This window comes from Babylonia areolata, chromosome 13 (genome assembly GCF_041734735.1).
Source record: "Babylonia areolata isolate BAREFJ2019XMU chromosome 13, ASM4173473v1, whole genome shotgun sequence".
NCBI classification, from domain to species: domain Eukaryota; kingdom Metazoa; phylum Mollusca; class Gastropoda; order Neogastropoda; family Buccinidae; genus Babylonia; species Babylonia areolata.
In genome coordinates, this window is record NC_134888.1 from 17151849 (window position 1) to 17168314 (window position 16466).

At 41.2% G+C, this 16466-nt stretch overlaps 1 protein-coding gene across 1 annotated transcript in view; it reads right to left on the reverse strand.

The window, feature by feature from the left end:
* LOC143288701 (putative glutamate receptor) overlaps positions 1-15385 on the reverse strand; it is a 38785-nt gene extending 23400 nt beyond the window's left edge. Inside the window, exon 1 of the mRNA XM_076597327.1 lies at positions 15205-15385. Coding sequence (XP_076453442.1) covers positions 15205-15385 — 181 coding nt within the window. The remainder of the gene's footprint in view (positions 1-15204) is intronic.
* Between the last annotated feature and the right edge of the window lie 1081 nt (positions 15386-16466).

The window sequence follows — 16466 nt, forward strand, 5'->3', positions numbered from 1 at the left end:
TTCACACAGAAAATTCTGTTTGACAAAAGAGTAATACAATGCAACACACACACGCTCGAGCGTGTGCGATGTACATAAATTATAGATAAAGAGATAAACTTTGCCTGTCTTGTCCTGTTCTCTTTCGTTTTACACAGTATTTAAAATCTTTCTTGAAATGCAATGGCAGAATACTGATGGATATAGTTTCAGATGACATTGATGGACTGGTGTCTTGAAATGCCTTAAAAATTGATGGACGTGAAATGTCACATCAATTTGTAACATGGATTAATCTTAAGCTGATTTGAGTTTAAGGAGTATAAACTACACTGTATTATGAGGAAAATATGAAAAACGTTTCAGAAACTGCACAAGTCTAGCTTAAGGTAGGACATGCTTGCCTCGAGCAAAGTGGTTCGGAGAAAGAAATGTAATTACCCCCCTTTCATGTTCCGTTCCTGGTCTTCGAGAACTGGTAACTCTGGTTCTGGAATACGATCTTCCTTCTGGTAATGGCTTGGAGAAAACCACGGTTGGTTGATTCGCGGGATGAGAGCATATGTGAAGCCGGAACTGACTCATACTCGTTTCTAAAAGCTGACAAATGACATTGATTTTTTTGTGTTCTTAAGCGACAACAAAGACATAAAACTTCGGGGTTTTTTTGACATATTTTAAGATCCGTAAAACTGACAAAGATGTGCACGGCGAATACTCTGTGGTTCGGTTTTTATTCACTGATGGCTTTGAGATCGTTAAAATCGGATAGGGAAAACGTCAGTGAAATTGTGTGCGTACTTAGAAGCGTCGTGAATGTTTCATTTGATTTTCTGTTCCACTTTTCTTTTCTGAATTTTAATGTTGGTTAGTGTACACTTGTTAGTGTACGATGGTTTGTGTGACAAAATACATATAATGAATATGGATTAAAAGATAAAGACCTAGTATATACTTTTTGAAGGTTGAGTGTAAACTCCGTTTTCTATTTCTTACTTGCTGGCTTTTTTTTCTTTTCTTTTTATTCTTCCTATGTTCTTCTTACCTCCTCGTGGGTGAAAGTACCAAGTGAAAAGCCGCAAAGGCTTACGTTTAATCCTTGTTGATAATGACCCCTCTCTCTCCCTCTCTCTCTCTCTTTCAGTGTGTGTGTGTGTGTGTGTGTGTGTGTGTGTGTGTGTGTGTGTGTTCTTCATTGTGTATGCCCTTTTGCTTGAATAGTTCTCCCCTTCATTTAAGTGTGCGCGCTATTTGTAATGGATGTAGATTAGCATGGACAGTCAAAGTTGGGAGAGAGAGCGGGAGTGGGGATCGAACCCAGACTCTCACGAACACTGCAATGGCAGCTGAGCGTCTTAACTATTCTGCCACCTTCCTCAGGAAGAAAGAAAAAAAAGGTGGGAAGAAGGAAGATGAAGAAGAGGGAGGAAAGAAAGAAGAGAGGGAAGGGGAAAGAGGAGAAGGAGGAGGGAAGAGGAGACGGAAGGGGAGAGGGAAGGGGGAAAGAGGAGAGGGAGGGGGGAAGAGGAGAGGGAAGGGGAGAGGGAAGGGGGAAAGAGGAGAGGGAAGGGGGAGGGAAGGGGAAAGAGGAGAGGGAAGGGGGAAAGAGGAGAGGGAAGGGGAAAGAGGAGAGGGAAGGGGGAAAGAGGAGAGGGGGAAGGGAAAAGAGGAGAGGGAAGGGGGAAAGAGGAGAGGGGGGAGGGGAAAGAGGAGAGGGGGGAGGGTAAAGAGGAGAGGGGGGAGGGGAAAGAGGAGAGGGGGGAGGGGAAAGAGGAGAGGGAAGGGGGGAAGAGGAGAGGGGGGAGGGGAAAGAGGAGAGGGAAGGGGGAAAGAGGAGAGGGGGGAGGGGAAAGAGGAGAGGGAAGGGGGGAAGAGGAGAGGGGGGAGGGGAAAGAGGAGAGGGAAGGGGGAAAGAGGAGAGGGAAGGGGGAAAGAGGAGAGGGAAGGGGGAAAGAGGAGAGGGAGGGGGAAAGAGGAGAGGGGGAGGGGAAAGAGGAGAGGGAAGGGGGAAAGAGGAGAGGGGGAAGGGAAAAGAGGAGAGGGGGAAGGGGAAAGAGGAGAGGGAAGGAAAAAGAGGAGAGGGGGGAGGGGAAAGAGGAGAGGGGGAAGGGGAAAGAGGAGAGGGGAAGGGGAAAGAGGAGAGGGGGAAGGAGAAAGAGGAGAGGGAAGGGGAAAGAGGAGAGGGAAGGGGAAAGAGGAGAGGGGGAAGGGGAAAGAGGAGAGGGGGAAGGGGAAAGAAGAGAGGGAAGGGGAAGGGGGAACGAGCAGAGGGAGGTGGAAAGAGGAGAGGGAAGGGGAAAGAGGAGAGGGAGGGGGAAAGAGGAGAGGGAAGGGGAAAGAGGAGAGGGAGGAGGAAAGAGGAGAGGGAAGAAGGGGAAAGAGGAGAGAGGGGGGAAAGAGGAGAGGGAAGGGGAAAGAGGAGAGGGAAGAAGGGGAAAGAGGAGAGGGGGAAGGGGAAAGAGGAGAGGGATGAGGAACAAGAAGATAGAGGAGGAGGAGAGAGTAAAGAAGAGGAGGAGGAATAAGAAGAAGAATGGGATAGAGACGGAGGAGGAGGAGGAGAAAGTAGAGAAAGAGAGTAGAAATGATTGAAAGTAGTAGAAGCAGCAGCAGCAGCAGTAGTAGAAGTAGTAATAGTAGTAGGATCAGTAGCAGTAGGAGTAGCAGTAGTATATGAGCAGCAGCAGCAGCAGCAGTAGTAGTAGTAGTAGTAACAGTAGTATCAGCAGAAGAAGAAAAGGATGATTATCATGATGACGAATAGGAAGAAGACGGAGGAAGAGCAGGTGTAGGAAGAAGAGGAATAATATGAAGATGGAGGAGGAAGGGGAGGAGAGAGAGTAAGGAAGAAGAGGAGGAGGAATAAGAAGTAAAATAGGATAGAGAAGGAGGAGGAGAAAGTAGAAAAAAAAGAGAATAGAAATGATTAAAAGTAGTAGTAGTAGTAGTATAGAAGGAGGACTGTAGCAGCGGCAGCAGCAGCAGTAGTGGTAGTAGTAGTAGTAGTAGTAACAGTAGTATCAGCAGAAGAAGAAAAAAAGATGATTATCGTGATGACGAAAAGGAAAAAGGAGGAGGAAGAGCAGGTGTAGGAAGAAGAGGAACAATATGAAGATAAAAAGGTGGAGGAGGAAAGAGGAGGAGGAGGAGAAGAGAGTAAAGAAAAAGAGGATGGGGAATAAGAAGTAAAATAGGATAGACAGAGGAGGAGGAGAAAGTAGAGAGAAAGAGTACAAATGATTAAAAGTAGTAGGAGGAGGAGAAGGAGGAGAGTAGCAGCAGCAGCAGTAGCAGCAGCAGCAGAAGTTGTAGTAGTAGTATATGAGCAGCAGCAGTGGTATTAGTAGTAACAGTAGTATCAGCAGAAGAAGAAAAGGATGATTATCATGATGACGAATAGGAAGAAGACGGAGGAAGAGCAGGTGTAGGAAGAAGAGGAACAATATGAAAATGGAGGAGGAAGAGGAGGAGGAGAGAGAGTAAGGAAGAAGAGGAGGAGGAATAAGAAGTAAAATAGGATAGAGAAGGAGGAGGAGAAAGTAGAAAAAAAGAGAATAGAAATGATTAAAAGTAGTAGTAGTAGTAGTAGTAGTAGTAGTAGTAGTAGTAGTATAGAAGGAGAACTGTAGCAGCGGCAGCAGCAGCAGTAGTGGTAGTAGTAGTAGTAGTAGTAACAGTAGTATCAGCAGAAGAAAAAAAAAAGATGATTATCGTGATGACGAAAAGGAAAAAGGAGGAGGAAGAGTAGGTGTAGGAAGAAGAGGAACAATATGAAGATGAAAAGGTGGAGGGAGAAAGAGGAGGAGGAGGAAGACAGAGTAAAGAAGAAGAGGAGGAGGAATAAGAAGTAAAATAGGATAGAGACGGAGGAGGTGAGAGTAGAGAAAGAGAGTAGAAATGATTAAAAGTAGTGGTAGTAGTAGTACAGTATAAGGAGAGCAGTAACAGCAGCGGCAGCAGCAGCAGTAGTAGTAGTAACAGTAGAATCAAAAGAAGAAGAAAAAGATGATTATAGTTATGACGAAAAGGAAGGAGGAGGAAGAAGAGTAGGTATAGGAAGAAGAGGAACAATATGAAGAAAGAGAAAGTGGAGAAGGAAAGACGAGGAGGAGGAACAACAAGAAGATGGAGGAGGAGAAGGAGGAGGAGGAGGAGAGAGTAAAGAAGAAAGGGAGGAAGAATAAGAAGTATCATAGAACAGAGGAGGAGGAGGAGAAAGTAGAGAAAGAGAGGAGGAATGATTAAAAGTAGTTGTTGTAGTAGTAGTTGCAGCAGCAGCAGTAGTAGTAGTAGAGTAGAAAAAGAGGACAAGTGATTCGTTTGATGAGAAATGTCGGGGGAAAAAAAGAAAGAAAAAAGATTAACTAGAAACTTATTAAGAAAATCTACATAGTCCAAGAAATTTAAGAAAAAAAAGATAATAAATATGAATGTATTTGGGAAAGAAAAGAATACATATGGTTGCTGAATCAAAAGGAAAAAAAATGGGTTTGATAAAACAAGAGTATTAGAATGGAAAGGGTTTGCTTTTAAGGAGTGGAGTGAGGGCCTAGAGGTAACGCGTCCGCCTAGTAAGCGAAAGAATCTGAGCGCGCTGGTTCGAATCACGGCTCAGCCGCCGATATTTTCTCCCCCTCCACTAGACCTTGAGTGGTGGTCTGGACGCTAGTCATTCGGATGAGACGATAAACCGAGGTCCCGTGTGCATCATGCACTTAGCACTCGTAAAGGAACCGACGGCAACAAAAGGGTTGTTCCTGGCAAAATTCTGTAGAAAAATCCACTTCGATTGGAAAAACAAATAAAACTGCACGCATGAAAAAATACATAAAAATGGGTGGCGCTGCAGTGTAGCGACACGCTCTCCCTGGGGAGAGCAGTCCGAATTTCACACGGAGAAATTTGTTGTGATAAAAAGAAATGCAAATACAAAATACAAATAATGATCCTGAATTATTCAGACAAACAATACAATCAGTTAATAGAAAATCTGTAATATATAATGACTGTTGAACAACAGTACAAACGTTTCTTCAGGGTTTTTAACGAAACACACTCAACATAAGAATAATTATGAAAATCATAACCTTGAAGAAGATAGTGTAGAATATACATCCGAAGTTTTGTTTGATGATCCAATTTTCATGCAAGAGATTTATGTCAGTATCGGTAACTTCAAAATTGGGAAAAATTCAAGTCCAGGTAAAATTATCAATGAAATGTTAAAATACGCGGATGTTTCAGTAATTTTGTTGTTGTTGTTGTTGTTGTTTTGCATATCTTAATACGTTATTTGACTCGTGAGGTTTTCCAACAGAATCAGTGGTCTAAGTCTATCAGAGTACCACCTCACAAGAAAGGAGATGACATTCAACCTGATAATAACCGAGGTATGGCTTTAACTAGTTCCGTTAGTAAGGTTTACGCACAAGTTCTGAAGAGAAGACACACAAAATGGACAGAAAGAGAAGAGAAAATAATCGAAAAAACAGGCAGGTTCTCGAACGGGTTATAGCACAGTTGATGCTATATTTACTCTGCATGAACTTTTTTTATTTTCTTTTTTTTCTTTTTTTCTTTTCTTTTTTTTTATACTTAAGAATACCAAGTTGTGTGTCGGCTTTCTTAACTTTAAAAAAGATCCTTTTTGCTTTTTGGTTTGGTTCATCGTAATACATTGTAGGCTGTACTGCAAAAATGTTGTGTATGCGGTAAAATTGTTGTGTTCTTATATGCATCTATGACACAGTATTGTCTTCTGCCCATGATAAATGTTATTTCACTTTCTTAAATGTAATGGTGGTGTTAAACAAGGTTGCTTACTAAGCCCCTAGTTATTTTCATTTGGTCAGAATCAACAGATTGTCAAAAACTGGTAAACATAGTGTCCAGCTAATTCCATTTTCCATTGAATTCTATCTACTGTTATTTGCTGATGATGTGACTTTGTTGTCTGACACAGTTATTGGTCTCCAGAATTAACTTAGCGTTCGAAAACGGGAGGCAGATGGTTTTTACTTGACAGTTAACCTCGATAAGACAAATGTAATGGTTTTCAGAAAGGATAGACACTTGTCTGTACGAAAAAGGTGGTATTTTGGAAATGATAAATAAACAAAACAAATTCATGCAAATATCTATGAATGTATTTCACAACAAAACAGTATTACATCTCCTTTATCTGAGGCCTGCAAAAGAAAGGGAAAAGATGGAAAACACAAATACTTAAGTCACTGAAAACAAATTGATACTATGGACAGAGGTCTGTTTTGGAAATTGTTTGACACACAGATTGAACCAGTGTTGACATATGCAGCTGCAGTTTGGGGCCTAGAGGAAGAAGAATGCATAAAAACTGAAACAGAACACACATTTGTAATTGAAAGATGTCTTAGCATCCTCCTACGTGCTTCAAATCAACAAATAATTATATGGAAAACCTGCTAGATTTCTTCTTACCATCGGGACACCAGTTAAATACTAATTGAAAAACTTCTCAAGCAGCCCATGTCAAGACAATAAGAGAGAGGGAGATAGACAGACAGAGACATAGACAGACAGACAGACGGACAGACAGACAGAGAGCTCGTGCGTTCTATTTGCACATGGAAGGGAGATGATTAATGACTGTGGCAGTGCCGTTTGCTGACCGTCAGACTCCTGGCGCAGCCACAACCACAAGGCTTGCCAGACCTCAGAGGCAGGGAAACAGACAACAACAAAAAACAAAAACAAAACAAAACAAAAAAAGACAGCGCTAACACGGCAGTAGGAACTCCGATATGGAATCCAAGACCTTTCAATGCCCAGAATCAAACTCTAACGATCAAACTCCTACTGAGAAGAAGACAGCTGGAACGGATAAGAGTCTGGGAACTGTCCCACACGCAGGGAAGAGAAACACGCAGACTGACTGTCACGTCCTCACATAACCTGATCGCTGGATCCGCTTTAATTAAATGAAAGAAAAGAAAAGATCGACCCAGACGCTCATTTCGGAGCCAGTGATGGCACCCAAAAATCAACCCACAAGCAGGGGAAAATGTCAGTGCTCCATACTCACTACCTTTCTCTCTGTCTCACCCTCCGACTTCAACATTACAAGGAAATATATTGAGACGTATATATATATATCCGGAAACTCCGTGTTGGTGCATATTTCATGGTAACTAATACTTCTTCTTCTTCTGCGTTCGTGGGCTGCAGCTCCCACTGACGTTCACTTGTGGGTTTTTACGTGTATGATCGTTTTTACCCCGCCATGTAGGCAGCCAAACTCCACTTTCGGGGGTGTGCATACTGGATATGTTCTTGTTTCCAGAACCCACCGAACGGTGACATGGATTACAGGATCTTTAACGTGCGTGTTTGATCTTCTGCTTGCGTGTACACACGAAGGGGGTTCAGGCACTAGGAGGTCTGCACATATGTTGACCTGGCAGATCGGAAAAAAAACTCCACCCTTTTTCCACCAGGCGCCGTCACTGAGATTCGAACCTGGGACCCTCAGATTGAAAGTCCGACGCTTTAACCACCCGTCATGGGACTTCTACAAAATCTGAAACGCATTTGACATTGTGCTCACGCTCAGTTACAATGGCAGTACCAACTAATTGGTTAAGAGATACGTTTGATAAATTTGGAAGAAAAACAAAAACCACCATCAACAACAACAACTAGGCCTACACATCTATTAACCAACATGTAAAAGATCTGGTATTATTCAGTGTATACATGCTAAAAGTAAATTGAATAAGGCGTATTCAAGAGAAGAATTAGTATGTAACTCGATTCAGGGATAAGCATTTTTTTCTTTTTCTTCCAAACCCAACATTCTTCATTGCTCTCTCTCTCTCTCTCTCTCTCTCTCTCTCTCTCTCTCTCTCTCTCTCTCTATGTCTCTCTCTGTCTCTGTCTCTCTCTCATTCTTTCTCTCTCTCTCTAAACTGGACTGTTGTAACACTTCTTTCTTTTTCTTCGGGCTACAACGTGGAAGTAGCCCCCACGCGAAATTCGTTATATGCAGCCCACATCATCCTTTTAAATTGTGTTCTTAAAACCTTCCCGAGCAACAACAACAACAAAAAGTCCATGGCAAGTCTCATGTACATGATTGTGTTGGCCTAAAAACTGGCCATCGGACGTACATGGTTATGTTTAGCTGAAAATTGGTCATGGCAATTCATGCGCACATAGTTGTGTTTTGGCTTCAAATTGGCCATAGGAAAATACGCCCATGTTTGTGTTTGACTAAAAATTTGCCACGGCAGTTCACGCGTACATTGTTATATTTGGCTGAAAAAAGGCCATGGAATTCACGTGCACATGACTGTTTCTGGCTTAAAATTAGCCACGGCAATTTACGCGCACATAGTTGTGTCGAGCTTAAGATTAGCCAGGGCAATTCACACGTACATGGCTGTGTTTGGCTAGTGGGCAAGTCATGTAGTACTCTGTGTGTGTGTGTGTGTGTGTGTGTGTGTGTGTGTGTGTGTGTGTGTGTGTGTGTGTGTGTGTGTGTGTGTGTGTGTGATTGTGTGTGTGTGTGTGTGTGTGTGTGTGTGTGTGTGACAGTGTGTTTGGTGTGACAAAAGAGGAACATATGGGCATCGAGCCAAATATGTTTGCTCCATCAACCTCTTTCAGAAGGTCGTGGGCTGACATGTTTGCTATCCGTGTGTGTGTGTGTGTGTGTGTGTGTGTGTGTGTGTGTGTGTGTGCATGCGTGTGCGCGTGCGTGTGTGCGTGCTTGTGTGGGGGTGCGCGCGTGCGTGTGTGCGTGCTTGTGTGGGGGTGCGTGAGTGTGTGTGTATGTGTGTGTGCGTGTGTGTGTGAAACTGGTTCCTAGCAGCTTTTCCTGAAGCTGTGCCCATGTCTATGAGACGAAGAGAAGCGGCTTTCTGTGTATACATTAATGGTATTGGACTGAAGTATTGGGGGTGGGGGTGGGGGGGAATAAGCTGCAAGCAACCGACTCGGATCGAGTTGATCCATTACCACTGTTTTCATTGCCCACGACTCTTTCTTTGTTTCGTTGACATAGAGTAAATACATGTGTGTGTGAAGGGGTGGGGTGTGTGTGTGTGGGGGGGGGGGGGGGGGGGGGCGGGGGTGCGCGCGTGCGTGACTGGAACCTAGTTGAATGACACAGGGAACGAATGATGAGCGCCCAATGGCAGCTGTCAGTCGGTTCTACCCAGGTAGTTGACAGCCTGTTGTACAAATGACTCTTACAGTCTGGTCTCCGACCGAGGATAGGCGCTGTATAAATATCCGTATGATTATCATCTTCTTCCTCTTGGGGCTGTTTTACTTTTGTTCGTCAAAAACATTTACGGCATTTGAAAGTGCACAAAAGTAAACCTGGTTGTTATACTTTGTATTTGTATTTGTATTTCTTTTTATCACAACAGATTTCTCTGTGTGAAATTCGGGCTGCTCTCCCCAGGGAGAGCGCGTCGCTATACTACAGCGCCACCCTTTTTTTTTTTTTTTTTTTTTTTTGTATTTTTTCCTGCGTGCAGTTTTTTTTATTTGTTTTTCCTATGGAAGTGGATTTTTCTACAGAATTTTGCCAGGAACAACCCTTTTGTTGCCGTGGGTTCTTTTACGTGCGCTAAGTGCATGCTGCACACGGGACCTCGGTTTATCGTCTCATCCGAATGACTAGCGTCCAGACCACCACTCAAGGTCTAGTGGAGGGGGAGAAAATATCGGCGGCTGAACCGTGACTCGAACCAGCGCGCTCAGATTCTCTCTCGCTTCCTTGGCGGACGCGTTACCTCTAGGCCATCACTCCACTCCAAATACTTCAAATTCATATTAGCTGATCTCATCTCGCCAGGGCTCAGCAGTCAAGGTGTTAAGGAGCAGAAATGATCATTAGTGATTTTTCTTATTAGCATGTGTATTGTTATTCTGTGGACTGTGGTGTTTCTTATGTGAAGTAAAATTTAGGAGCAGAAATTAATGAAGATTGAAATTCCTTTGTATCGTGCATTATATCATTGTGCGGTGCGTAGGGCATGTTTTGTGCCTTTTTCGTGTAATTATTCCAATCTGCAATTGGTAGTATTGACTTGGTAGGATATATATATATATATAGATAGATAGATGTGTGTGTGTGTGTGTGTGTGTGTGTGTGTGTGTGTGTGTGTGTGTGTGTGTGTGTGTGTGTGTGTGTGTGTGTTATGTATATATTATAGATATATAGATAGAGAGAGATATATTCTCTCTTCTATGGCCTCATGAGCTGTTGTGTGGTATATGCACTATTGTGTATGTACTGATTCATGTGAGACACTTAGAGTCCTTTATAAAGGGGTTAGAGCCATATACGTACTATATCATCATCATTATTATTATTGTCATCATTATTATCATTATCATTATACCGTGGATGTTTCAATAAGTGAAAGTGATGTTTCAGATAAACCCGGTTTTCATTTCAATGAGAGTTGACTTCTTTTTTTTTCTTTTTTTTTTAAACGGACAACTAAAAAATATAGATATAAAAAAAAAAGCTCTTCCTGTAGACAACTTATGTTTTGTTCACCTTTCCGGACAAAAACACACGTGAACTATATAAACCCACCTCGGTCAGACAGCAGAACAACTTGGGTCCAGCCCAGCTTTTGTATGAGCGACATGGTGTAATCTGCAAATAATCAAGGTATGATAATGATATAAACAACAACAACAACGATGATAATAACAATGATGATAATCACCATCATCATCATCATCATTTTCTTCTCCTTCTTCTGTGTTCGTAGGCTGCGACTGTTCACTCGTATATAAGGAGCGGGCTTTTACGTGTATGACCGCTTTTATTCCCGTCATGTAGACAGTCATACTCCGTTTTCGGGGCAGAGGGTGGAGGGGGGCGGGGGGTGGGGGGGCGGTAGGGAGGGGTGTGAAACGAGAAGATGAAGAAGATAGGAAAACAAATAAAAGAACTGCAGGCAGAACAAAAATTTCGAAAAAAAAGGGGTGGCGCTCTCAGTGTAGCGACCGGCGCTCTCCCTTGGGGAGAGCAGCCCCATTTTCACACAGAGAAATCTGTTGTGACAAAAAAAAGTAATACAATACAATACAATACAATACAATACAATACAATACAAATGTATTTTTACAGCGCTAGATCTCATGCGGAAACAAATCATAGCGCTTTCACACCTAACTTTAACACGCTCACATCACTCTGAAACAAAGGGATGAAGGGCCAGAGTTATAAATACATAATTATAGATAAAAGGCTACAGAGACTATGGACGAAGAAAAAGGGAGAGTTACTGAGGGGCTGTTTTGAAAAGATGTAGGCTTTTAACCCTTTCACCACCAGTCAATTTAGAGTATAAAAAAAAAAAAAGTTCCCTTGTGGTATAAACACAGAAAAGACAGTGGCTAAGAATAGCTGGGGATTCCCCGTACGATGTATAGAAAATATGGCCTATCCTACCACCGAACATTAAGAGCAGTAGGTTCATGGATAACAGACCAATGAATGGTCACCTTTCAGTGACATGGGTGCTCTAACACGCTTGTGCATAAATGCGAGCTTGGCGGTGAAAGGGCTAAGGTCAGACTTAAAGAGCCGGGTACAGAAATTTGGCAACGACAAAACAACGACAAAAACAAAATCTGCATTTAGAAAAAAAAAAAAAAAAAAAAAGGAAAGTACATTACAGAAAATCATGATTTCAAAACTCCCATTCACATATACGAGGGTCATTCAATAAATAAGGTGAATTTTTCGGTATAAGGACTTCTAATACAGATAGAAGCTTACTTTTTTTTTTTTTTCAGCGTAGTCTCCCAGCACTGTCACACACTTTTCCCATCTGTGCACAAGCTTCCGTATTCCCTCAGCGTAAAAATCTTTGGACTGATGTCTCAGCCAGTTGCTCACAACACTTCCAGGCCTGTCTTCATCCTCAACACTGCTCCGTTCTTCTTTAAACAATTTAGCCCACTGTAGACATTTTTTCGGCTGAAACATGTGGCACCATACACAGTTGACATTCTCCTATGAATTTCAACTGGTTTGCACCCTTCAGCAACCAAAAACTTGATAACTGACTGCTGTTCAATCCTGGAGCATGCTTCTTGGTCGGCCATCTTTGTTAATCGCCAAAACTCTCAAAGTTTTTTTTTAATCTGCTAAACAAATTAAATCCATGTGAAAAAGAAGTAAAACAAAAATTTTTTTTTTTAAAGTAAGCTTCTATCTGGATTAGAAGTCCTTATACCGAAAAATTCACCTTATTTATTGAATGACCCTCGTATATGAATGTGGTCCAAAGGACAGCTTTTGCTCATCATTTTCGTCAATTTGGTGCTAATTTTGGTGTCATTAAAAACATAAATCGAGAGAAGTATTAAAGAGATAGAAAGAGAGAAAGATAGACAGACACAGGCAGACAGAGACAGAAAGGGAAGGAAAGATGGAAAGAGACAGAAAAAGAGAAAGAGAAGGGAGGAATGATTCGTTTTTAAGGGGGTCAAAATCACGGTATTGGACAGAGAACAAATCAAACAGCAAAACAAACAAAAAAAACAAGAGAGGCAAGGCCTTCAAGACTCACTTGTGATACACTTAAAAAATATATAATCGTTAAAATGTTTTCTGTATTTGTTACTATAAAGCTTCGCGTTAAAAAAAAAAAAAAAGAAAAAGAAAAAAAAAAGTCCTAACCAGATTCGATTTAAGTCCCCTAGCATTAATTACAGAGTAATTTCCCTTTTTTACTATCTGCACCAAAACGTTTGCAAAATAAATAAAACTTCCATTCTTAGCAAAAGAAGTTCCTGTTTGAACAAAAAATGATGATAATGACTGCTCTTGTTGTTGGGTCAGAATATCAAATCAAAGTGCCAAGTTTAGAGAATACAAAAAATATAAATATAACAGTAAATGCAGTTTGCATATAATTAGGCTTCTTTTTTTTAAAATTTTTTGGTGCCCATCCAGAGGTGCAATTGTTTTAAACAAGATGACTGGAAAGAACTGAATTTTTCCTTTTTTATGCCTAATTGGTGTCAACTGACAAAGTATTTGCAGAGAAAATGTCAATGTTAAAGTTTACCACGGACACACACACACACACACACACAGACAACCGAACACCGGGTTAAAACATAGACTCACTTTGTTTACACAAGTGACGGGCGCAATAGTCCAGTGGTTAAAGCGTTGGACTGTCAATCTGAGGGTCCCGGGTTCGAATCACGGTGACGGCGCCTGGTGGGTAAAGGGTGGAGATTTTTACGATCTCCCAGGTCAACATATGTGCAGACCTGCTAGCGCCTGAACCCCCTTCGTGTGTATTTGCAAGCAGAAGATCAAATACGCTCGTTAAAGATCCTGTAAGCCATGTCAGTTTTCGGTGGGTTATGGAAACAAGAACATACCCAGCATGTACACCCCCGAAAACGGAGTATGGCTGCCTACATGGCGGGGCAAAAACGGTCATACACGTAAAAGCCCACTCGTATGCATACGAGTGAACGCAGAAGAAGAAGAAGAGTTTACACAAGTGAGTCAAAAAAAAAAAAAAAAAAAAAAAGAAAAGAAGAAAATAATTAGCCCTGGTTGATCAAGGCATTTATTTCCCACTGTCAGTCAGTCTGTTTAGTCAATGTTTCTGTCTGTGTGTCTGTCTTTTTGTCTGTCTGTCTGCCTTCCTGTCTGCCTGTCTGTCTCATTGAAAATTCAACGTCAACAAATATACAGAGTAGTTAAAGATAGCAATTCATCTGGTGTTGCAACTGAAAATATCAACTGGTTTTATTTTCTGTTTCACTTTTGATAACATGTTTGCCAACTTCATCAAAAATCACAAAACAAAAGAAAAAGTTGTTAGTGCAATCAAGAAGCGGCCAAATATCAAAGGTTCTGTACGTTTTGATTAAATATCAACGGAATGCACTAACTATAGTTTCTATAAAGCGGCAGATTATGAAAAATTTTGCTGAGAACGTTTTAAACATTGAAGGAAAATTGTCAGTTAGTTTCTAGCGGAACAGTATAAAAGTGTTCTTTGTTGTTGTTTCTTTAAGACCGTTTAAACATTACAGGATTGATACAGTCAATAGTTTCTAGCAGTAGAACAGCTAAATCAAAGTTATGCGGGAAACGTTTTAAACATTACAGGATGTATTCAGTCAATGGTTTCCAGGCGCAGGGTATAAAAGTTGTGCTTGGAACGTTTTAAACATTACAGGAATGCAGGCAATAGTCTCTAGTGGCAGAGTGTCCAAGTTTTACTGGGAACGTTTTAAACATTACAGGATGTATTCAGTCAATGGTTTTCAGCTGCAGGGTATAAAAGTTGTGCTGAGAACGTTTTAAACATTGCAGGAATGCAGGCAATAGTCTCTAGTGGCAGAGTGTCCAAGTTTTGCTGGGAACGTTTTAAACATTACAGGATGTATTCAGTCAATGGTTTACAGCTGCAGAGTATTAAGTCCGGCTGGGAACGTTTTAAACATTACAGGACGTATTCAGTCAATGGTTTACAGCTGCAAGAGTATAAAAGTCGTGCTGAGAACGTTTTAAACATTACAGGAATAACCCACATTCAATACTTTCTAGCGGCAGAGTATCAAAGTTTTGCTAGAGACTTTTTAAGCATTACAGTCAATGGTTTCTAGCAACAAAGTATCGAAGTTGTGTTGGGAACGTTTTAGACATCCCAGGAACACAGAACAGAACTAGTTTCTGTAGGGGCACAGTTTCAGGCCACTGTTGATTTTACAGTGCATCCCGTCCTTTCAGTCAAACACTGTAGATTCAAGGAAGAAGAAGAAGAAGAAGAAACCCAAACGGTGTTGACGTGTATATTTGCTATTTCATAAACAACAAATCATATCCGCATTTAGATCTTGCTTTATGCCAGTTATTTCAACACACACACACACATGCACGCACGCACGCACACACACACACACACACACACACACACATATATATATATATATATATAGATATATATATATAAATATACGCACGCACTCACGCACCCCCCCCCCAACCCCCATACATATAAACATATATGTGTACATATATATATTTATACACACACACACACACACACACACACACACACACACACACACACACACACACACACACTACACACACACACACAGCAACTGGGACACTCAGAGATATATCAATTCATAAAACAAAACTTTAAATAAAATTTTAAAAAATCATCTTACCAAACACATCAATGTCATCGGTCAATCGAAAATCGATCTCCTTAGTTTTCTTCCTCCATCTGGACTGAGGATTGATACCCCGCTCCATCACCTGCCCAGAAGTTGTCACCAACTGGGCCCCGTCGACGACCAGAACAAAACTCACTGCCACCACCACGACCACAGTCACCCCTACCGCCATTCTTTTTGGACGCTACAATCTTGAAAGTAAGTATAATAATACGATGTCTGCAGCAGTCTTTTTTACTTATTGGTTCCTCTTCTCCAGGGACGAATCCAAAATCAAACACAATTAAGCGTTCCGTTTCATCGAAGGAGCAACAATGTTTTTGATACTCTCGTGTTTGTAGTTCAATTAATTTCTTTTTGCGATGTTTTTTTTTTGTTTGTCGTTGTTGTTGTTGGGGTTTGGGTTTTTGTTTGTTTGGTTGGTTGGGTTTTTTTCCTTTTTTTCATATTTAGATATTCGTTTACTTCTTATCTTTTTATTACCTTTTTCTTTCTCAAGGCCTGACTAAGCGCGTTGGGTTACGCTGCTGGTCAGGCATCTGCTTGGTAGATGTGGTGTAGCGTATATGGATTTGTCCGAACGCAGTGACGCCTCCTTGAGCTACTGGTACTGATATGTGTGTGTGTGTGTGTGTGTGTGTGTGTGTGTGTGTGTGTGTGAGGGGGTGGGGTGGGGGAAGGGAATGGGATGTAGGGGGGGGGGGGGGGTCGGTTCATAAATACTTCTTTTCAGCAACTGGTATTGCTTCTGTGTCCACGAAGGCCGACAGCTGTGGAATCCTGGCCAACAATGATATGTCTTTAAACATTTCTTTATTTGTTCGTTTGTAAATTCAGTGTTTTATGCCTACATTATGTCTAAGTGCTCCTATTCCCTCTGAGTATAAAGGAATTTACAAAGAAATAAAATAAAACTTTAAGTAAATGCATCTTATAAAATAATAAGAAGAAATAGATAACAATAATAATAATAATAAGAAGAAGAAGAATGATGATAATAATGAAGATTAGCATTACGTAATTAACCCTTAAACTGGCTGACATAAGTTGTTTTCGAAACATGTATTTCCCTGCCTTCGCTTTCAAAATTCTGTGCAAAAGAATGTTTTGTCTGGTATGTTTTTGGTTTTTTTTGGGGGGGGTTGTTGTTGTTTTTTAACCCCCCGAACACACTATTGGAAAAACTGAAAAGCAAGATTTTCGGATCTGATAACACTGATACAGAAAGACACTTTTTTTTTTTTTCATTTGTA